At 44.5% G+C, this 23406-nt stretch overlaps 1 protein-coding gene across 4 annotated transcripts in view; it reads right to left on the bottom strand.

Annotated features, from left to right (window-relative positions):
• The window catches only part of slc36a4 (solute carrier family 36 member 4), a 457837-nt gene that overhangs the window by 412918 nt on the left and 21513 nt on the right, over positions 1-23406 (bottom strand). For all 4 annotated transcript variants that reach the window (XM_070891988.1, XM_070891989.1, XM_070891990.1 and 1 more), the window contains exons 3-6: positions 21586-21703; positions 19734-19824; positions 9758-9846; positions 7270-7365 (exon numbers count right to left, since the gene is read on the bottom strand). In XM_070891988.1, coding sequence (XP_070748089.1) covers positions 7270-7365; positions 9758-9846; positions 19734-19824; positions 21586-21703 — 394 coding nt within the window. The remainder of the gene's footprint in view (positions 1-7269; positions 7366-9757; positions 9847-19733; positions 19825-21585; positions 21704-23406) is intronic.

The raw sequence follows: 23406 nt of genomic DNA, 5'->3' as shown, positions 1-23406 counted from the left end.
AGCCAGCCGCAATCTTGGTTTGGCCCAAACATGCCGGGCACACCGGTCCGGCGCAGGATGAAAGCATCATGGCTGCTGCCAGGATACCGGGCATCAACTGCCATGATTTTGCTGTGGTGGTCGCACACCAGCTGGTCATTGAGTGGAATCCCTTGCGGTTTCTGAACATCTTGGGATTGTTCTGTGGCACCCTCAATGCGACGTGGGTGCAGTCTATGGATCAAGGCCTAGCTCGGTCAAGCCTGTGTGGTGGCTGGTGTGCAACGGTCACCACATGTTCAAAAAAATCCATGCACAGGCATCTTCCACCCTTTAAGATGTAGCTCATTGTAACACCTATGAGCCCATCTTTTTTTTGGTGCGAAGAGTGTCATCCACGTCTCGAGGGACTGCCTATACTATACTAAATTGGTTGTCATCTTTCAGAATTGGAAGGTAGTAAATATAACCCCAATATTTAAGAAAGGAGGGAGAACTACAGATCATTTAGCCGGACATCAGTAGTAGGCAACATGCTAGAATCTATTATTAAGGACGTGGTAACAGGGCACTTAGAAAATAATAATAGGATTGGTAAGAGTCAACACGGATTTATGAAAGGGAAATCATGTTTGACAAATCTGTTAAGAGTTTTTTGAGGTTGTAAATAGCAGAATTGATAAGGAGGAAACCAGTGGATGTGGTGTATTTGGATTTTTAGAAGACATTGAAAAGATGCCACACAAGAGGTTATTAAACAAAATTAGGGCTCATGGGGTTGGGGGTAATATCCTAGCATGGATTGAGGATTAGTTACCAAACAGAAAACAGAGAGTAGGGAAAAACAGGTCCTTTTTGGGATGGCAGACTGTAACTAGTGGGATGCCGCAAGGATCAGCGCTTGGGCCTCAGCTATTCACAATCTATATCAATGAATTGGATGAGGGGACATAAATAAGAATTAGGAACAGGAGTAGGCCCTCGAGCCTGCTCCGCCATTCAACAAGATCATGGCTGATCTGGCCGTGGACTCAGCTCCACTTACCCGCCCGCTCCCCATAACCCTTAGTTCCCTTATTAGTTAAAAATCTATCTATCTGTGACTTGAATACATTCAATGAGCTAGCCTCAACTGCTTCCTTGGGCAGAGAATTCCACAGATTCACAACCCTCTTTGAGAAGAAATTCCTTCTCAACTCGGTTTTAAATTGGCTCCCCCGTATTTTGAGGCTGTGCCCCCTAGTTCTAGTCTCCCCAACCAGTGGAAACAACCTCTCTGCCTCTATCTTGTCTATCCCTTTCATTATTTTAAATGTTTCTATAAGATCACCCCTCATCCTTCTGAACTCCAACGAGTAAAGACCCAGTCTACTCAATCTATCATCATAAGGTAACCCCCTCATCTCCGGAATCAACCTAGTGACTCGTCTCTGTACCCCCTCCAAAGCCAGTACATCCTTCCTTAAGTAAGGCGACCAAAACTGCACGCAGTACTCCAGGTGCAGCCTCACCAATACCCTATACAGTTGCAGAAGGACCTCCCTGCTTTTATACTCCATCCCTCTCGCAATGAAGGTCAACATTTCATTTGCCTTCCTGATTACCTGCTGCACCTGCAAACTAACTTTTTGGGATTCATGCACAAGGATCCCCAGGTCCCTCTGCACCGCAGCATGTTGTAATTTCTCCCCATTCAAATGGTATTCCCTTTTGTTGTTTTTTTTCCCCCCCAAGGTGGATGACCTCACACTTTCCGACATTGTATTCCATCTGCCAAACCTTAGCCCATTCGCTTAACCTATCTAAATCTCTTTGCAGCCTTTCTGTGTCCTCTTCACAACCCGCTTTCCCACTAATCTTTGTGTCATCTGCAAATTTTGTTACACCATACTCTGTCCCCTCTTCCAGGTCATCTATGTATATTGTAAACAGTTGTGGTCCCAGCACCAAACGTAATATATCCAAGTTTGCTGATGGGAATGTAAGTTGTAAGGAGCTTGCAAAGAGACTTCAAGGGGATATAGACAGGCAAAGTGAGTAATCAAGAACATGGCAAATGGATTATAAGGTGGAGAAATGTGAAGTTATCCACTTTGGTAGGAAAAATAGAAAAAGAGTATTTTTTAAACAGTGAGAGATTGGGAAATGTTGGTGTTCAGAGGGACTTGAATGTCCTTGTACACAAATCACTGAAAGTTAACATGCAGATACAGAAAGCAATTAAGAAAGCAAATGACACGTTGGCCTTTATTACAAGGGGATTTGAGTATAAGAGTTTGTCTTACTGCAATTATATAGGGCCCCGGTGAGACCACACCTAGAGTATTGTGTACAGTTTTGGTCTCCTTACCCAAGGAAGAATATACTTGCCATAGAGAGAGTGCAACAAAGGTTCACCAGACCGATTCCTGGGATGGGGGGGGGAAACAGTCCTATGAGGAGAAATCGAGTAGACTGGGCCTATATTCACCAGAGTTTAGAAGAATGAGACATGAGCTCACTGAAACATAAAAAATTCTTTCATGGCTGGACAGGACAAATGCAGGGAGTCCATTTCCCTTTGCTGATGAGTCTAGAACCAGAGGTCATAGTCTCAGAATAAGGGGTCAGCCATTTAGGACTGAGATGAGGAAAAATTTCTTCACTCAGAGACTGGTGAAACTTTGGAATTCTCTACCCCAGAGGGCTGTGGATGTTCAGTCGTTGAATATATTCAAGACAGAGATCTTTAGATATTTGAATATTGAGAAAATCAAGGAATATGGGGACAGTGCAGGAAAGTGGAGCTGAGGTAGACGATCAGCCTTGATCTTATTGAATGGTGGAGCAGACTCGAGTGGCCGAATGGCCTACCCCTGCTCCTAATTCTTATGTTCTGAAGGAAGGAAAACTGCCAAGATTTTGTCAGGAACGGTAGCATAATGGTTAAATTACTGGACTAGTAATCCAGAGACCTGGACTAATAATCCCAAGATGAGAGTTCAAATCCCACCACAGCACCACGGAGTTAATTAAATAAATCTGGAATAAAAAGCTAGCGTCTGTATTGGTGACCATTGCCTCAATTTTGGCCCAGCCCGTTTTTCAGCGCACTTACCGGAGTTGCGCCACTTTTCTCCATTCCGAAGCGTGGCGAAAAATTCTCTTGCCACTTTGGCCGCTGTCCGGCCTCTTCCCTGTAGTCGCAGTGTGGCCAGTCGAGTCGGGGGTGGAGCCAGCGTTCTGCAGTGAAAACTGTGTCGTGACGTCTACACATGCGTAGTGGAGTCCACTGGCGATGTCCGCGCATGCGCAGCTCCTCGCCTCTCCCCAGCCTCTCCGTTTGCTTGCTGCAGCCGCTCTGTGGGCCCCGATGCCAGCTAGTTGAATTGCTCCCGAGTGGCCTCTCGGTGTGTTGTTGTCCCGCCCCTAGCCCAGGCCAAGTGGCCTCCCGGTGCGATTTCTAAGCAGTCGGCCAGGGCTAGGGGCAGGCAGAAGAACTGATAGAAATCATCGGCAGGCAGGAGCACTATCAGTTCTCCTGCCTGCCCCAAGCCCTGGCCGATTGGCTGGCCCGCTGCCTTCCCGGGCCGAGTTTGAAGATGAAGGTAGGACTTACTTCAATTTTTTATTTCTTATTGAATTCTTATTACTTTTTGTTTGCAAGGTTTGGTGGTTTGTAAGGCTTGGTGGTTTAGGTACAGGCAGGTCCTCTCCGCTTCCCACCCCTATCCCAGGCTGAATGGCCTCCGATGTTCTCAACTGCACCGATTTCTTTAGCTCTCCGCAAGGGTTTTCTGAAGTGGCCACATATGCTGGCCTAAGTAGATTTGGAGTAACTATTAGCTGGCCAAAGTTGCCTAAATGGGCAGAACTGGAGTAGGTGGCTAGTAACGCCCCCTTTTGAGAAAAAAAAAACTAAACGAAAAAAAATCGTAACTAACTCACTTACACTGGTTGATTGGGGAAAATGGGGATTTTTAAGTTACACCAGAAAAACCAAGTTACTCCAAAAAAAACGGAGCAACTCCTGGCCAAAATTGAGCCCCATGAAACTACCGGATTGCCTTAAAAACCCATCTAGTTCACTAATGTCCTTTAGGGAAGGAAATCTGCCGGCCTTACCTGGTCTAGTCTATATGTGACTCCAGACCCACAGCAATGTGGTCGACCCTTAGCTGCCCTCTGAAATGTCCTAGCAAGCCACTCAGTTTTCACAAACCGCTACAGAAAACAAGAATAATAAAACTGGACAGACAAGCCGACATTGACCTCGGCACCAGCTTCAGACACGACAACGGCACACCCAGCCCAGTCGATCCTGCAAAGTCTTCCTCACTAACATCTGGGGACTTGTGCTAAACTTGGGAGAGCTGTCCCACAGACTTGTCAAACAACAGCCCAACATAGTCATACTCACAGAATTATACCTTTTAAGCCAATCTCCCAGACTCCTCCATCACCATCCCTGGGTATGTCCTGTCCCACCGGCAGGATTGACCCACCAGAGGTAGCGGCCCAGTGGTATACAGTCGGAAGGGGATGGCCCTGGGAGTCCTCAACATTGACTGCAAACCCATGAAGTTTCATGGCCTCAGGTCAAGCATGGGCAAAGAAACCTCCTGCAGATTACCACCTACAGCCCTCCCTCAGCTGATGAATCAGTACTCCTTCATTTTGAACACCACTTGGAAAAAGCATGGAGGGTAGCAAGGGCACAGAGGTTCTCTGGGTGGGGGATTTCAATGTCCATCACCAAGCTTGGCTCAGTAGCACCATTACAGACCTAGCTGGCCAAGTCCTGAAGGACATAGCTGCCAGACTGGGTCTGCAGCAGGTGGTGAGAGAACCAACACGAGGGAAAAACCTACTTGACCTCATTCTCACCAATCTACCTGTTGCAGCTGCATCTGTCCATGACAGCATTGGTAGCAGTGATTGTTGGAGCGAAAGCCCGTATTTTTGGACTGCCTCATTTTCGGCGCATCTGAGATGACACATGCTGGAGTAAAAGTTGAAGCAGCTTTCTGATGTACATTGAGTGTATTGAAGTTTGGACCAAAGCAGAGGATGTCTCACAAAAAAATAGGACGCTAGAAAAATAGGACGCTAGACGATATGGAGCCATTCAAATGTGTCAATCTGATCACCTGTGTGTTTACAGTAATTCATGGCAAGGGTTGATTGCGGCAATGAGACCCGATTTCAGGACAATGGGTAGCTGGTCATTTAGTCTACATTATCTGCATGTTAATTATTTGTACGTACCATTGATACTATGCATGGAATCGCTAAATCACAATTAGAAGTGGGAACCCTGGATTATATTCCTAACTCAGGAGGGAAAAGTGCTTTGAGATATCCTGAGGGTGGAGGCCCCGACCTGCGAGAGACCATCAGCGGCAGGTCAGGGCCATAAAAGGAGTGGCGAGCGGCGGCCATGAGCAGCGTGGAGGCATACTACTCCAGGGAGCAGCGCGAGCTGGTGCAGGAGGGCGACCACAGCGAAGAGTGACGTCATCCAGGTCAGTAATTGGAGAGTGGACAGATACAGCAGGAGCGGCGAGATTGGGACGAAGGAGCGGCGAGATTGGGACGAAGGAGCGGCAAGAGACTGCAGAGGGTCGTGATCGGGGCCCAGGGATGGCGTGAGTTCGGGGCCAGAGGGCCATGGGCAGCATGGGCCAGCCCACACTGCGATATGTGTGCACACTAGGTCAGTGAAGCAGAGCTGGTCTCCAGTCGTCTTGGTTAATCCTTACCACTGGACCAAGACCTAGCTCTGTCAAGCCAGTGTGGTAAAAAAAAATCCACGCACAGGCATCTTCCACCCTTCATGATGTAGTGCGGGTCCTTCATTGAAACACCTGTGAACTCATCCTTTTTGGCATGGAAGCAAGTCATCCTCGTTTCAAGGGACCGCCTATGATGATGGGAATCGAAGACTTGATTTTGTGTAAACTTGTGCTGATCACCTGGTTTGTGTACAGCAATTCATGAAGCAGTTAGATGTGATTTCAGGACAATGGTCGTTTAGGCTACATCATTTGTATGTTAATTACTTGCATGTATCATTGATACTATGATTTTGTATAAGAGTAAGGAGAGATATTAGTTTGGAGTCTCTCGAGATTGGAAGGTGTCTCACAAGCAGAGAATGCCTGCTGGCTTTGTGAAGTTTATATCTCAGTAACTTTCATACTGGTTTTGTATAGTATGAATGTTTAAAATAAGAGACCTGATCCTGCCATTACTAAACTGAGTGTGTATGTAATTCAGACATTTAAAGTAACAAAGCAAAAAGAACAAGAAAGCTGTCCAACAATGATCACCACACAGTCATAGTGGAGACAAACTCCCGTCTTCACTGCAGTCACCCTCCCATAGTGTTGTGTAGCACTACCATCATGCTAAATGGGATAGATTCAGAACATATCGAGCAGCTCAAAACTGGGCATCCATAAGGCATTGTGGGCCATCATAGCAGCAAAATTGTATTCCACCACAATCTGTCACTTCATGGTCCAGTATATCCCTCACTTTACCATTACCATCAAGCCAGGGGACTAACCCTGATTCAATGAGGAGCGCAGAAGAGCAGCACCAGGCGAACCTAAAAATGAGGTACCAACCTGGGGAAGCTGGAACACAGGACTACATCCATGCTCAGCAGTGAAAGCAGCATGCCAAGCAGCATGCTATAAAGAGAGCAAAGCGATCCTACAATCAACAATCAGATCAAAGCAAATCAGTCCTGCCACATCCAGTCATGAATGGTGGTGGACAATTAAACTAACAGGAGGAGGCTGCTCCATGAATATCCCCATCCTCAATGATGGCAGAGCCCAGCACACAAGTGCAAAAGACAAGGCTGAAGCGTTTGCAACCATCTTCAGCCAGAAGTGTGGATTGGATGATCCAAATCGGCCTCCTGCTGAGGTTTCCAGCATCACACAAGCCAGTCTTTAGTCAATTCGATTCACTCCGTGTGATATCAAGCAGCAGCTGAGCGCACTGGAGACAGCAAAGACTATGGGCCCCGACAACATTCCAGCTGTCGTGCTGAAGACTTGTGCGCCAGAACTAGCCGCGCCTCTAACCAAACTGTTCCAATACGGCTTAAACACTGGCATCTACCAGACAATGTGGAAAACTGCCCAAGTATGTCCTGTCCACAAAAAGCAGGACAAATCCAATCCGGCCAATTGCTGCCTCATCAGTCTACTCTCAATCATCAGCAAAGTGTTGGAAGGTGTCATAGACAGTACTTTAATGTGGTTATCCTCTAATATATATTGCAATCAGTTTTACCTTCCCCATGGAGCTTTGTTTCGAAGACATGGGAATGGTCCTTGTTCCATAGCAAATGTGACTGTGTCACCATAACTCAGGCCTTGCTTTTTAAACCTGTGTGTATTAAAAAACAAACAAATTTTCAAAATGTAGGGATGCACATCACACTTAAAATTTGTATTTCCAACACTGAGCCACAGCCCTTCGGATTTCAATTGCATAGCAATATTAATGAACTTGAAAGTTTATTTAATAGTTTGCTTTATCACAGAAAAAAAATGGTTACTAATTCACTTTGGCTATAGTCAACTGATCTAGTCAACTGATCCGAAGCCAACAGAAATGAATCTCAAAATCTATCTTCCACCCCAGCAAAGAGATAGAATTAGGAGTAATCTATTAAAAATAAAGATATTTTTACATTTGGTCCCAAGTCTCTGCCTTTTTTGGTGTCCATGTAGCTGCTTGGGAGTACACTGGTTGAATTTTCCCTAAATTTTACATTCACCTTTGATTGATACCAGAGTCAAGAATGGAAACTTACTGTGTGGGGGACATGCTCCTGCATTTTACTCCTCATTGATAACCACATGGTCGGTCAGCTAGATCATACTCAAAAGGAGGTGGGGGGGGAAAGAAAAAAAAAAATAGGGCAAACATATATATTTACCTTTTTGTGTTGAATTTCTATTGCTCAATATGGCAAAAGATAGCGATATTCGGAATGGATTAATTTACTATTGACATTTTCTATTGTCAAAATGAAAAAAAATTGAATTTTTTCCTCATTAACCACTATAAATATATACAGGGAAGTACACACATTGTGAAAGTAACATATATGGAGAAATTACAAAACAGTAATTTTATCGCAACGAACATCTAAAAATACTATTACAAGTGGTGATATCCTCTGACCCCTTGGTCAGTTTACAGTCTTCTTATAAGCTCAAACATTTCCCTGTATCAGCCATTCTAATAATTCATGAATTAAGAAAACAGAAAATGGTGGTAAAACAAAAAGATAAAACATTCTTTTAAAGATATTCTGATGCTGACAGACCTGCTGTATGTTTTTACCTTTTTATGTTTTTATTTCAAGTCCTCAGTACTTTTTAATTACAACAATACCAGTATTATTTCTGGCTTTATACTACATTATTTGAAGCCATTTCTAATCAAATCACTTTTTGCACAAGGTGATATTTTAGAGATACCTTGTATTTCTAAGTCTCTGTCTTTATGTTTAATAATTATAACAAACAACTAAATTAAAACAGGGTACTAAACCACAGACATCATTGCTACATTGATAAATCAATGCATTGAGTCAATTATAATTCATTGTTCAATATACTCAGTTCAATACAGAGTACTTTGTTACCCCTCTTGTTATGAAAACTAACTACGAGATCTCTCCTGATAGTTGTGTAGAACGGAACCATGCAGAACATGAAGGTCTCAAGTTCAATTCCCAGCCACCAGCTGGAATGGCAGCAAATTGGCTGGAAAGTCCAAGGTTTAGGGATGGGGAAAAGAACACAAAAAAAAACTTAGGGCCTGAAATTGGTGGACTTACTGTCCCGCTGCCGCCAAGTTTTCTCGGCAGTCTCCCTGGTTTCTGGGCGGTCTCCCCTCTGAGCGAGTTTGGTGGAGGCCTCCCGGCGGGGAGAGAAGACCGCTAGGTACCATCCACTGGCGTATGCCAGCGTGCAATGCTCACAAGAGTCCTCCCAACCCGCTGAGCTGCCAGTTTGGTCGAGGCGGTCCTCCACTACAGCAAGGGAAAAGACCGCCCCGTGGAGGCAGGTCTAACCTCAAAAGGTAAGTATGAAGACCTGCAATAAAAGGTGAGTCCACTTCTTTTCTTTCTTTTTTTTGCAGGGATTCAGGTGGATGGGGTCCCCTGAAGGATTTCTCGTGTTTTTTTTTAATGTTTTGAAAATGTTTTATTTCATCAGTTGCGCCCCCTCTCTGGGCCCGATTCAATCCTCCGCGGTACTTTACCGAGGATTGCATTTGCCGCCGAGAATGGGAGCTATCGCCTACTGCCATCCAGAATCGGCACGCAAGTCCCATTTTTGCCGCCGGGCTGTCTTTCCCAGATTTTTCCATGAAACTTCCACCCAAAGTACCGTCAGGATCTCAGCGGTCCTTTGGACGGTACATGTGCGGAACTTAGCTTTCACCAATTTCGGGCCCTTAAATTTGTAGTCGCAGCTGCTGTCCGATGACTACTGCTGGAAAGTGTTCTACAGGCGATGACAGCACTAGCTGCGTTATCATTCCACCCACAGTAGAGCAGACTGCCAGCACACTGTCCAGAAGGACGCAATAAGGCAGCAACACTTGGGTGCTCAACAAAAGTTGAACATCAGTTTAATCAGCATCTTCTGGAGAGCAGGAGTGAAAATTGTAGGGACAAAAAAAATGAAAAACACCTACCTAACTGTGAAACAAAAAATCCGAAAACAAAAAGATCTTATAAAAGGAAACTGGATTTTACCTTTGACAGAAATGATGGCTACAGCGTACTACGATGTGCATACAATGAATTGCCACAACCCCCATAAGCACAAGACTGATTGGTCCCAGCTGGAAGAGATAAGCACAATATAATTAGCAGTAATTTGCAAATTCACCAGTTAATATATTAGCAAGGTTCTGTTCTCCAAATCAAATAACACGACATTCAGTTGATGTTCCATTTCCTAACCCTAATCCTAACGCTTCCAGTGTCCCTGATGACTACAAGTGCAGGAAGTGTATCCTGCCGCAGCACCTGACAAATCGTATTGCGGCACTGGACCTGCGCATCGATTCACTCTGGAGCATCCGCCATGCTGAGGATGTCGTGAATAGCACGTTTAGTGAGTTGGTCACATTGCAGGCAAAGGTTACTCAGGCAGATAAGGAATGGGTGACCACTAGGCAGACCAGTCGAAGGAAGGTAGTGCAGGGGTCCCCTGCGGTCATCCCCCTCCAAAATAGATACATGTTTTGGGTACTGTTGGGGGGAGGGGCCGGGGAAGGGATGACTCATCAGGGGAAGGCAGCAGCAGCTAAGTTCATGGCAGCATGGGTGGCTCTACTGCACAGGAGGGCAGGAAGAAGAGTGGGAAAGCTATAGTGGTAGGGGATTCTATTGTAAGGGGAATAGATAGACGTTTCTGCGGCCGCAAGCGAGACTCCAGGATGGTATGTTGTCTCCCTGGTGCAAGGGTCAAGAATGTCTCGGAGCGGCTGCAGGACATTTTGGAGGGGGAGGGTGAACAGCCAGTTGTCGTGGTGCATAAAGGTACCAACGATATAGGTAAAAATGGGATGAGGTCCTGCAAGCTGAATTTAGGGAGCTAGGAGTTAAAATTAAAAAGTAGGACTTCAAAGGTAGTAATCTCAGGATTGCTACCAGTCCCACATGCTAGTCAGAGTAGGAATTGCAGGATAGCCAAGATAAATACATAGCTTGAGGAATGGTAGAGGAGGGAGGGATTCAAATTCCTCGGACATTGGAACCGGTTCTGGAGGAGGTGGGACCAGTACAAACAGGACGGTCTACACCTGGGCATGACCGGAACCAATGTCCTAGGGGGAGTGTTTGCTCGTGTTGTTGGGGAGGAATTAATACTAATATGGCAGGGAGATGGGAACTTAGGCAGGGAGATAGAGGGAAGTAAAATCGGGGCAGAAGCAAAAGATAGAAAGAAGAAAAGTAAAAGTGGAGGGCAGAGAAACCCAAGGCAAAAATCAAAATGGGCCACACTACAGCAAAAGTCTAAAAGGGACAAAGTGTGTTAAAAAGACAAGCCTGAAGGCTCTGTGCCTCAATGCCAGGAGTACTAATAATAAGGTGGATGAATTAACTCTGCAGAAAGCTATTAACAAATCAAATAATTGGGATGATGGAGACATGGCTCCAGGGTGACCAAGGCTGGGAACTCAACATCCAGGGGTATTCAATATTCAGGAAGGATAGACAGAAAGGAAAAGGAGCTGGGGTAGCGTTGGTGGTCAAAGAAGAAATTAACGCAATAGTAAGGAAGGACATTAGCTTGGATGATGTGGAATCTGTATGGGTGGAGCTGCGGAATACCAAAGGGCAGAAAACGCGAGTGGGAGTTGTGTACAGACCACCAAACAATAGTAGAGGTTGGGGACAACAACAAACAAAAAATTAGGGATGCGTGCAATAAAAGTACAGCAGTTATCATGGGCAACTTTAATCTACATATACATTGGGCTAACCAAAATGGTAGCAGTACGGTGGAGGAGGATTTCCTGCAGTGTATTAGGGAAGATTTTCTAGACCAATATGTCGAGGAACCAACTAGAGGGCTGGCCATCCTAGACTGGGTGATGTGTAACACGAAAGGACTAATCAGCAATCTTGTTGTGCGAGGCCCCTTGGGGAAGAATGACCATAATATGGTAGCATTCTTTATTAAGATGGTGAGTGACACAGTTAATTCAGAGGCAAGGGTCCTGAACTTAAGGAAAGGTAACGTCGATGGTATGAGACATAAATTGGCTAAAATAGACTGGCGAAAGATACTTAAAAGGGTGACAATGGATAAGCAATGACAAACATTTAAAGATCACATGGATGAACTTCAACAATTGTACATTACAGAAACGTGGTTGCAGGGTGGCCAAGACTGGGAATTAAACATCTGACAATTCGGAAAGATAGACAAGAAGGGAAAGGAGGTGGGGTAGCTCTGTTAACAAAGGATGATATCAGGGCAGTTGTGAGAGACAATATTGGCTCTAATGAACAAAATGTTGAAATCATTGTGGGTGGAGATTAGAGATAGTAAGGGGAAAAAGTCACTGGTGGGCGTAGTTTATAGGCCCCCAAATAATAACTTCACGGTGGGGCGGGCAATAATCAAGGGAATAATGGAGGCAGGTGAAAAAGGAACGGCAGTAATCATGGGGGATTTTAACCTACATATCGAGTGGTCAAATCAAATCGCACGGGGTAGCCTTGAGGAGGAATTTATAGAATACATACGGGATTGTTTCTTAGAACAATATGTTACAGAACCTACAAGGGAGCAAGCTATCTTAGATCTGGTCCTGTGTAATGAGACAGGAAAAATAAACGATCTCCAAGTAAAAGATCCTCTCGGAATGAGTGATCACAGTATGGTTGAATTTGTAATACAGATTGAGGGTGAGGAAGTAGTGTCTCAAACGAGCGTACTATGCTTAAACAAAGGGGACTACAGTGGGATGAGGGCAGAGTTGGCTAAAGTAGACCGGAAACACAGACTAAACAGTGGCACAATTGAGGAACAGTGGAGGACTTTTAAGGAGCCCTTTCATAGTGCTCAACAAAAATATATTCCAGTGAAAAAGGGTGGCAAGAGAAGGGATAACCAGCCGTGGATAACCAAGGAAATAAAGGAGAATACAAATTAAAAACCAATGCATATAAGGTGGCCAAGGTTAGTGGGAAACTAGAAGATTGGGAACATTTTAAACGACAGCAAAGAATGACTAAGAAAGCAATAAAGAAAGGAAAGATAGATTACGAAAGTAAACTTGCGCAAAACATAAAAACAGATAGTAAAAGCTTTTACCGATATATAAACGGAAAAGAGTGACTAAAGTAAATGTTGGTCCCTTAGAAGATGAGAAGGGGGATTGATGAATGGGAAATGTGGAAATGGCTGAGACCTTAAACAATTATTTTGCTTCGGTCTTCACAGTGGAAGACACAAAAACCATGCCAAAAATTGCTGGTCACAGGAATGTGGGAAGGGAGGACCGAGAGATAATCACTATCACTAGGGAGGTAGTGCTGGACAGGCTAATGGGACTCAAGGTAGACAAGTCCCCTGGTCCTGATGAAATGCATCCCAGGATATTAAAAGAGATGGTGGAAGTTATAGCAGATGCATTCGTTATAATCTACCAAAATTCTCTGGACTCTGGGGAGGTGCCATCGGATTGGAAAGCAGCTAATGTAACGCCTCTGTTTAAAAAAAGGGGGCAGACAAAAGGCAGGTAACTAAAGGCCGGTTAGTTTAACATCTGTAGTGGGGAAAATGCTTGAAGCGATCATTAAGGAAGAAATAGCGGGACACCGAGACACCGAGACAGGAATAGCGCAATCAAGCAGACGCAACATGGATTCATGAAGGGGAAATCATGTTTAACTAATTTACTGGAATTCTTTGAGGATATAACGAGCATGGTGGATAGAGGTGTACCGATGGACGTGGTGTATTTAGATTTCCAAAAGGCATTCGATAAGGTGCCACACAAAAGGTTACTGCAGAAGATAAAGGTACGCGGAGTCAGAGGAAATGTATTAGCATGGATCAAGAATTGGCTAGCTAACAGAAAGCAGAGAGTCGGGATAAATGGGTCCTTTTCGGGTTGGAAATCGGTGGTTAGTGGTGTGCCACAGGGATCGGTGCTGGGACCACAACTGTTTACAATATACATAGATGACCTGGAAGAGGGGACAGAGTGTAGTGTAACAAAATTTGCAGATGACAAAAAGATTAGTGGGAAAGTGGGTTGTGTAGAGGACGCAGACAGGCTGCAGAGATTTAGATAGGTTAAGCGAATGGGCTAAGGTTTGGCAGCTGGAATACAATGTCGGAAAATGTGAAGTCATCCACCTTGGGAAAAAAAACAGTAATAGGGAATATTATTTGAATGGGGAGAAATTACAACATGCTGCGGTACAGAGGGACCTGGGGGTTCTTGTGCATGAATCCCAAAAGGTTAGTTTGCAGGTGCAGCAGGTAATCAGGAAGGCGAGTGGAATGTTGGCCTTCATTGCGAGAGGGATGGAGTACAAAAGCAGGGAGGTCCTGCTGCAACTTTAGAGGGTATTGGTGAGGCCGCACCTGGAGTACTGCGTGCAGTTTTGGTCACCTTTCTTAAGGAAGGATATACTGGCTTTGGAGGGGGTATAGAGACAATTCACGAGGCTGATTCCGGAGATGAGGGGGTTACCTTATGATGATAGATTGAGTAGACTGGGTCTTTACTCGTTGGAGTTCAGAAGAATGAGGGGTGATCTTATAGAAACATTTAAAATAATGAAAGGGATAGACAAGATAGAGGCAGAGAGGTTGTTTCCACTGGTCGGGGAGACTAGAACTAGGGGGCACAGCCTCAAAATACGGGGGAGCCAATTTAAAACCGAGTTGAGAAGGAATTTCTTCTTCCAGAGGGTTGTGAATCTGTGGAATTCTCTGCCCAAGGAAGCAGTTGAGGCTAGCTCATTGAATGTATTCAAGTCACAGATAGATAGATTTTTAACCAATAAGGGAATTAGGGGTTATGGGGAGCGGGCGGGTAAGTGGAGCTGAGTCCACGGCCAGATCAGCCATGATCTTGTTGAATGGCGGAGCAGGCTCGAGGGGCTAGATGGCCGACTCCTGTTCCTAATTCTTATGTTCTTATGTACATTCCTGTCTGGAGTAAAAATAAAACGGGGAAGGTGGCTCAACTGTGGCTAACAAGGGAAATTCGGGATAGTGTTAAATCCAAGGAAGAGGCATATAAATTAGCCAGAAAAAGCAGCAAACCTGAGGACGGGGAGAAATTTATAATTCAGCAGAGGAGCACCAGGGGTTTAATTAGGAGGGGGAAAATAGAGTACGCGAGGAAGCTTGCGAGGAACATAAAAACTGACTACAAAAGCTTCTATAGATATGTGAAAAGGAAAAGATTAGTGAAGACAAACGTAGGTCCCTTGCAGTCAGAATCAGGTGAATTTGTAATGGGGAACAAAGAAATGGCAGACCAATTGAACAAATACTTTGGTTCTGTCTTCACTAAGGAAAACACAAATGACGTTCCGGAAATACTAGGGGACCGAGGGTCTAGCGAGGAGGCGGAACTGAAGGAAATCCTTATTAGTCAGGAAATTGTGTTCGAAAAATTGATGGGATCGAAGGCCGATAAATCCTCATAGTCTGCATCCCAGAGCACTTAAGGAAGTGACCCTAGCAATAGTAGATGCATTGGTGATCATTTTCCAACTGTCTATCAACTCTGGATCAGTTCCTATGGACTGGAGGGTAGCTAATGTAACACCACTTTTTTTAAAAAGTCGGGAGAGAAAACGTGAAATTATAGACCAGTTAGCCTGACATCAGTAGTGGGGAAAATGTTGAAATCAATTATTAAAGATGAAATTGCAGCGCATTTGGAAAGCAGTGACAGGATCGGTCCAAGTCAGCATGGATTTATGAAAGGGAAATCATGCTTGACAAATCTTCTAGAATTTTTTGAGGATGTAACTAGTAGAGTGGACAAGGGAGAACCAGTGGATGTGGTGTCTTTGGACTTTCAAAAGGCTTTTAACAAGGTCCCACACAAGAGATTGGTGTGCAAAATTAAAGCACATGATATTGGGGGTAATGTATTGACATGGATCGAGAACTTGTTGGCAGACAGGAAGCAGAGAGTCGGGATAAATGGGTCCTTTTCAGAATGGCAGGCAGTGACTAGTGGGGTGCCGCAGGGCTCAGTGCTGAGACCCCAGCTATTTACAATATACATCAATGGTTTAGAAGAAGGAATTGAGAGTAATATCTCCAAGTTTGCAGATGACACTAAGCTGGGTGGCAATGTGAGCTGTGAGGAGGATGCTAAGAGGCTGCAGAGTGACTTGGACAGGTTAGGCGAGTGGGCAAATGCATGGCAGATGCAGTATAATGTGATCCACTTTGGTGGTAAAAACATGAAGGCAGAATATTATCTGAATGGCGGCAGATTAGGAAAAGGGGAAGTGCAACGAGACCTGGGTGTCATGGTACATCAGTCATTGAAGGTTGGCATGCAGGTGCAGCAGGCGGTGAAGGCGGCAAATGTCATGTTGGCCTTCATAGCTAGGGGATTTGAGTATAGGAGCAGGGAGGTCTTGCTGCAGCTGTACAGGGCCTTGGTGAGGCCTCACCTGGAATACTGTGTTCAGTTTTGGTGTCCTTATCTGAGGAAGGACGTTCTTGCTATTGAGGGAGTGTAGCGAAGGTTCACCAGACGGATGCCCGGGATGGCAGGACTGACATACGAGGAGAGACTGGATCAACTGGGCCTGTATTCACTGGAGTTTAGAAGAATGAGAGGGGATCTCATAGAAACATAAAATTCTGACGGGACTGGACAGGTTAGATGCAGGAAGAATATTCCCAATGTTGGGGGAGTCCAGAACCAGAGGTCACAATCTAAGGATAAGGAGTAAGCCATTTCGGACCGAGATGAGGAGAAATTTCTTCACTCAGAGTTGTTAACCTGTGGCATTCCCTACCACAGAGAGTTGTTGATGCCAGTTCATTGGATATATTCAAGAGGGAGTTAGATATAGTCCTTACAGCTAAAGGGAGCAAGGGGTATGGAGAGAAAGCAGGAAAGGGGTACTGAGATGAATGATCAGCCATGATCTTATTGAATGGTGGTGCAGGCTCGAAGGGCCGAATGGCCTACTCCTGCACCTATTTTACATGTTTCTATGTAATACAGTGCAAGTTGCAAACAAGTTCAAATAAAATGCTGACTATTATAGGCTGAAAGAAAGTACAAGATATTTGATTATGGCATTATGTTTATATTCATTGAAGAATCAACTAATCGCATCGGCATTCTCTTATGAATAGTGAAAATTGTCCATTTCTTAAATTAAACACGAGGAAAAACGTAGCTTTCTGAAGCTGTTTTATGCCTCCAGCAGTTAATTTTAAAGATGATGGAATATCCATCCATACCAACATCACTGAAGGCCAGTAGCAAAAAGTTACTGTCTGGGATGCTGAAAACTGAATTATTTAAAACACTCCTTCCCCTTCAAATATGATCTTCCACTGCACTAATTATTGATCAAAGCTTTCTAGAACTGTGAGATAGAAAGGTTCCAAGCAACCTTTTCAGGTTTTGTTCGTGTGCTTGGAAACCATTTTAGACTGGATTCACCAGTTTTTAAACAAGACACACATGTACAAAATATACATAACTAATGGAATGAAAATGTTATCTTGAGTATTTGTAAACATTATTTAATCTGCCTGAAAGCACATACAGTTTACATTATTATTACATTGCATCAAAATACTTCAACTTGCCCCTTGCACACAATGGGCTGGAATTTGATCAGCTTTTCCGCTATGTTTTTCGGCGATATTTCTATTTTTCGGCGGAAAACCACCAGATGGGAGTTTCATCCAAATCAAAGAGCAAGTTATTATTTAAATGGAGAAAGACTGCCAAGTGCTGCAGTACAGCGAGACCTGGGGGTAACTGTGCATGAAACACAAAAGGTTAGTATGCAGATACAGCAAGTGATCAGGAAGGTCAATGGAATCTTGGCCTTTATTGCAAAGGGGATGGAGTATAAAAGCAGGGAAGTCTTGCTACAGTTGTACAGAGTATCGGTGAGGCCACACCTGGAATACTGCGTGCAGTTTTGGTTTCCATATTTACAAATGGATATACTTGCTTTGGAGGCAGTTCAGAGATCCCGGGTGGCGATGTGAGCTGTGAGGAGGACACCAAGAAGCTGCAGGGTCACTTGGATCGGTTAGGTGAGGTGAGCGGGCAAATGCATGGCAGATGCAGTGTAATGTGGATAAATGTGAGGTTATCCACTTTGGTAGCAAAAACACGAAGGCAGATTATCTGAATGGCGGCAGATTAGGAAAAGGGGAGGTGCAACGAGACCTGGGTGTCATGGTACATCAGTCATTGAAAGTTGGCATGCAGGTACAGCAGGCGGTGAAGGCGGCAAATGGTATGTTGGCCTTCATAGCTAGGGGTTTTGAGTATAGGAGCAGGGAGGTCTTACTGCAGTTGTACAGGGCCTTGGCGAGGCTTCACCTGGAATATTGTGTTCAGTTTTGGTCTCCTAATCTGAGGAAGGACATTCTTGCTATTGAGGAAGTGCAGCAAAGGTTCACCAGACTGATTCCCGGGATGGCTGGACTGACATATGGAGAGAGACTGGATCGACTGGGCCTTTATTCACTGGAGTTTAGAAGAATGAGAGGGGATCTCATAGAAACATAAAATTCTGACAGGACTGGACACGTTAGATGCAGGAAGAATGTTCCTGATGTTGGGGAAGTCCAGAACTAGGGGATACAGTCTTAGGATAAGGGGTAAGCCATTTAGGACTGAGATGAGGAGAAATTTCTTCACTCAGAGTTGTTAACCTGTGGCATTCCCTACCACAGAGAGTTGTTGATGCCAGTTCATTGGATATATTCAAGAGGGAGTTAGATATAGTCCTTACAGCTAAAGGGAGCAAGGGGTATGGAGAGAAAGCAAGAAAGGGGTACTGAGGTGAATGATCAGCCATGATCTTATTGAATGGTGGTGCAGGCTCGAAGGGCCGAATAGCCTACTCCTGCACCTATTTTCTATGTTTCTATGAGGAGATTAACTTATGAGGAAAGGTCGAGTAGGTTGGGCCTCTACTCACTGGAATTCAGAAAAATGAGAGGTGATCTTACCGAAATGTATAAGATTGAGGGGGCTTGACAAGGTGGATGCAGAGAGGATGCTTCCACTGATAGGGGAGACTAGAACTAGAGGGCATAATCTTAGAATAAGGGGCCGCCCATTTAAAACTGAGATGAGGAGAAATTTCTTCTCTGAGGGTTGGAAATCCGTGGAATTCATTGCCTCAGAGAGCTGTGGAAGCTGGGACATTGAATAAATTTAAGACAGAAATAGACAGTTTCTTAAATGATAAGGGAATAAGGGGTTATGGGGAGCGGGCAGGGAAGTGGACCCGAGTCAGAGTCCATGATCGGCTCAGCCATGATCGTATTGAATGGCAGAACAAGCTCGAGGGGCCGTATGGTCTACTTTTGCTCCTATTTCTTATGGTCTTATGTTTTTATTTTCCGCCGGCAGTTTCGAAGTAACACTGGGGAGCGAACCGCTGGCATGCAACACTGAAAAAAACGCTTCCGCCAGAGTTTGATGGTAGCGGTGATCTGTATTTGAGGGGCAAAAAAAAACACCCAGGAAAAACCAGCCAGAGCAGCCCTTCAATTGTCAGTAGATATGAAACCCTGCAAAAAAGTGAAAGTTTTTTTTTTTAATTCTTTTGCAGCAATTCACTAGAAAAGGGTCCCTCCTGTGAATGTTTTCTGATTTTTTATTTTTTTGAAAAATTGTGTGTGTGTTTTCCCCTTTCCTTAGGCGCAACTCGTAGGCTCGAACTAAATATGACTAAATTTGACCAGGATCACGTTTTCTGCCGAGAATCCATGTGGAACACAGATTTTTCTTCATTTTTTTTTTAAATTCATTTTCTGCTGATCTTAATTGAATAACTATCGCAGTTTTTTGGGTGGTAATCCAGCGGTGGCAGTTTTTGATCAAAATCCAACCCATAATCACTGCAATGAAAATTACGAATAAATCTTCTGCATCTCTCCAAGCAAAAATAAAGTTTGTCAAACACTTTCAAAAAGACATTCTACGTTTAGATAATACACATTAGCTCTTACCATAAGTCCTGCATTTTTGATTGCAAGTGGCAAACTTAGCAGCCCTGTTCCAATATTTCCTTTCAACAAATGAATGAATGTTTGGGTAAACCTGCAATAATGTAAAATAGATAAAAACATCAAATAAATTCATATTATCTTCTGTTTTAATGTATCAGATGTCTCTAACTCAAAGCTCAGATGATATTTTAAATTCAAATGTTTAGATTTCACTGATTTCATTAAAGAGATTGTGGCAAGTAAGTGTAGCATTTTGGTATTGGAGGGGCATCCTCCTCAGCAAACTGCAGTTAGGGCAGCCTGGAAAGAGTGGTTTAGCAGGTCAATGCAGTATCAGGTCTAAAGAAAGAAGAATGACTCATTTATAGAATGCCTTTCACGGCCTCAAGAAATCCCAAAATGCTTCACAGGCAATGAATTACCTTTATTTTTGAAGCGGAATCACTGTTATGTGAGCAAGTGCAACAGTCAATTAACACACAGTAAAGTCCTCGTTCCACGTTTTGGGTCTTCTCTCGGGTACAATGATGCTAGCCACCTGTTAGCAGTCCAAGGGCCCGACTTTGGTGGACCACCCAATTCTCGGCAGTCTTGCAGAGGTCGGTCAATCTTCAATGCCCGGTACCGCTGGGGCGGAGTGGTGACAACATTGCTGATGCACTGCTCCGGACCAGAGTGCGACGGACGGTCTGCTCCAGCGGTGCAGGGCAAGCTGTCTGGGACTCAGGACTCTTTGGGTCCCGAGTTTTTGCGCACGTGTGCTCTTCCATTGATCTCTGTTCCCTTCCTTCCCTCCCCCACCACCACACCTAAGACGAGCAGTTCTGAGGCCAAAGATTGCAGACGTCGGATCTCAGGTAAGCGTCTCCAGGTACGTTTAGATTTTTAGTTGTGCAGTGTTTTTGATTTATTTATAATACTCGTATTGTTATTTATTTTTTTATTTTCTGGGGGAGGGGGTGTGGAGGAAGGTGGGGGGGGGGGGAAAGAGAGAGAGAGAGAGAGAGAGAGAGAGAGAGAGAGAGAGAGAGAGAGAGAGAGAGAGAGAGAGAGAGAGATTAGATCTCTCGGGGCAGGGAAGAGATTAGATCGCTGGCGGTATTAATATCTCTGGGAAGGGAGTAGATCCTGTGGGGTGGGGGGGGGCGAGGAGAGAAATAGATCACTGGGGTGGGGGGGCATAAAAGCACCTTTTTTCAGAGGGTGTGCAGCTCCGGTGGTATGTCGGCGGTGCACTACCAATGTTGGACTTTTGGGCGGTCTGTCGGGTGTTCCGTATGGGTGGACGGTATGAAAATCCAACCAGAAAACACCAACTGCATTTCTTTTGTCCATCACATCAGCAATGACTTCAATTATTTGGCAAGTTAAATATCATCTACCATTTCTGAATCTATGCAGATAGTCGTAACCAATATTTGGTTTTCCAAGTGTTCACTCACGATCTTTTGAAGACTAGAGCTTGCATACTATGAATCAGTATTTTTCAGGTTATACTTAATCCGTCATTCACATTTAGACAGGGTGTAAGAAAAATTAAAGCTCAAACGTTGTATTCGGTTCCTAATTGCTATCCTGTAACTTCTGTTTGAAAGTGCAAGGTGTGGAAACTAGATAGGGGCAGGATTGGACTTAGTTGTGATGCTGCTCAGTCAAATTTCCTGCTGACATAACAGCTAATTTGGTATGGTACAGGATGACTGTTGGTGCTGGGGGATTGTTTGTGTTGGGAATTGACAACCTAGAATCAAATAAATCTTTTCAGGAAAGGAGAGCAGGAGAAAACATTTTTAGAAAAGTGATATTCAAACTGAAAACATTTAACTAAATTATTAAGATAACATGCACTTACGAGATGCCCTGTTCATCACCAGGTTGCCGTAAGTGTAAGCCTGTTAATTCAGTCTCTATTTCTTCATCAGATACTTCTTCAGGAGCCACTTCGATGAGAGGTTTCATAACTTCCATGTCTGCAACACCAAAATATATCAGAAAATACAAATTATTTTTTGTATTTTCACTATCAGTACATTTTCTTTTTACTGCAGATTCATGCATTCCACAGATACAAAACATGTACACAAGAACAGAGAAATGCAAAAGAACATTGCAGTCAGTGTTCCTGGTTTCCTCAAATTTGTAGGTCATCTTTTCCATACTATAAATCTTCCTCAGGCGACCGAAGGCTGCACTGACATACTGGAGGCGGTGTTGAACCTCACCATCAATGTCTGCCCTTGCTGATAATAGGCTCCCGAGGTATGGAAAATGGTCTACGTTGTCCAAGGCTGCACCGTGGATTTTGATGACCGGGGTATAGTGCTAGGTGGCGGGGTCAAATTTGTGGAGGACCTTTTGTCTTACGGATGTTTAGTGTAACACCCATGCTTTCGTATGCCTCGGTGAAGATGTTGACGATGGCTTGGGAGTTCGGCCTCTGAATGTGCGCAGACGCAAGCATCATCCGTGTACTGTAGTTCGACGAGAGGATGGGAAGGCTTTGGATCTAGCCTGGAGGCGACGAAGGTTCTATAGTTTAGTTCCACTCCAGCGGGAAACTTGTTGAGAGTGAGATAGAGCACTGCAACAAGGAAGGTCGAGAAGAGCGTTGTCGTGATGACGCAGCCCTGCTTGACCCCAGTCCGGATGTGGAACTAGGTCTGTGGTGGATCCGTTGGTCAGGATCATGGTGTGCATGTCGTCGTGGACCACACTTCAACTCCATTGGGCGGGCCACATCGTCCGCATGCCTGACATGAGACTCCCAAAGCAAGCGCTCTACTCGGAACTCCTACACGGCAAGCGAGCCCCAGGTGGGCAGAAGAAACGTTTCAAGGACACCCTCAAAGCCTCCTTGATAAATTGCAACTTCCCCACCGGCACCTGGGAATTCTTGGCCCAAGACCGCACAAAGTGGAGGAAGAGCATCCGGAAGGGCATTGAGCAACTCGAGTCTCGTCGCCGAGAGCATGCAGAAATCAACGCAGACAGCGGAAGGAGCGTGCGGCAAAACCAGACTCCCCACCCACCCTTTCCTTCAACCACTGTCTGTCCCACCTGTGACAGAGACTGTCATTCCGTATTGGACTGTACAGTCACCCGAAAACTCACTTTGAGTGGAAGCAAATCTTCCTCGATTTCAAGGCACTGCCTCTGATGATGACTATAAATCTTAACAGGATATTGTAAACTTATTCAAAAAGAGAAAAAAAATGAAGTATTCTAGAATATACAGTAATAAAATTGGTATTACCTCGAGCAACAATAGCAATTTTAAATACATAGAGGTACAACGTCCCGAACCTGGAATTCTAAAAACCGTAATTATCTGAAAACCGGACATTTTGCAGATCACAGAAGGGGTCATCCGGAATCCGGAAATATGTTCCGAAAACCAGACATTTTTTAAAACATAAATAAAAAGTGTAAATACAAACCTGCGATCGGTCCGAGCCTTTCGGAATGCCCCACGGCCCCAACCCAACTGCGACCCGAGCCGACCCCACCAGACACACGTACTCCCCTCGATCAGGCCCCACCCAACCCGACTCAAGTGCTGGGGTGTTTTTCCCGATTTAAAAGGTATTGTGAATTTGTGTTGTTTGCCATTGCAACCATGTCAAAAAAAACATCAGATACCCCAATGGGTAATACAGGTAGTGCAAATAGGAAG

This window comes from Pristiophorus japonicus, chromosome 10 (genome assembly GCF_044704955.1).
Source record: "Pristiophorus japonicus isolate sPriJap1 chromosome 10, sPriJap1.hap1, whole genome shotgun sequence".
In the NCBI taxonomy this organism is placed as follows: domain Eukaryota; kingdom Metazoa; phylum Chordata; class Chondrichthyes; family Pristiophoridae; genus Pristiophorus; species Pristiophorus japonicus.
This window is presented reverse-complemented; position numbering and strand designations above follow the sequence as displayed.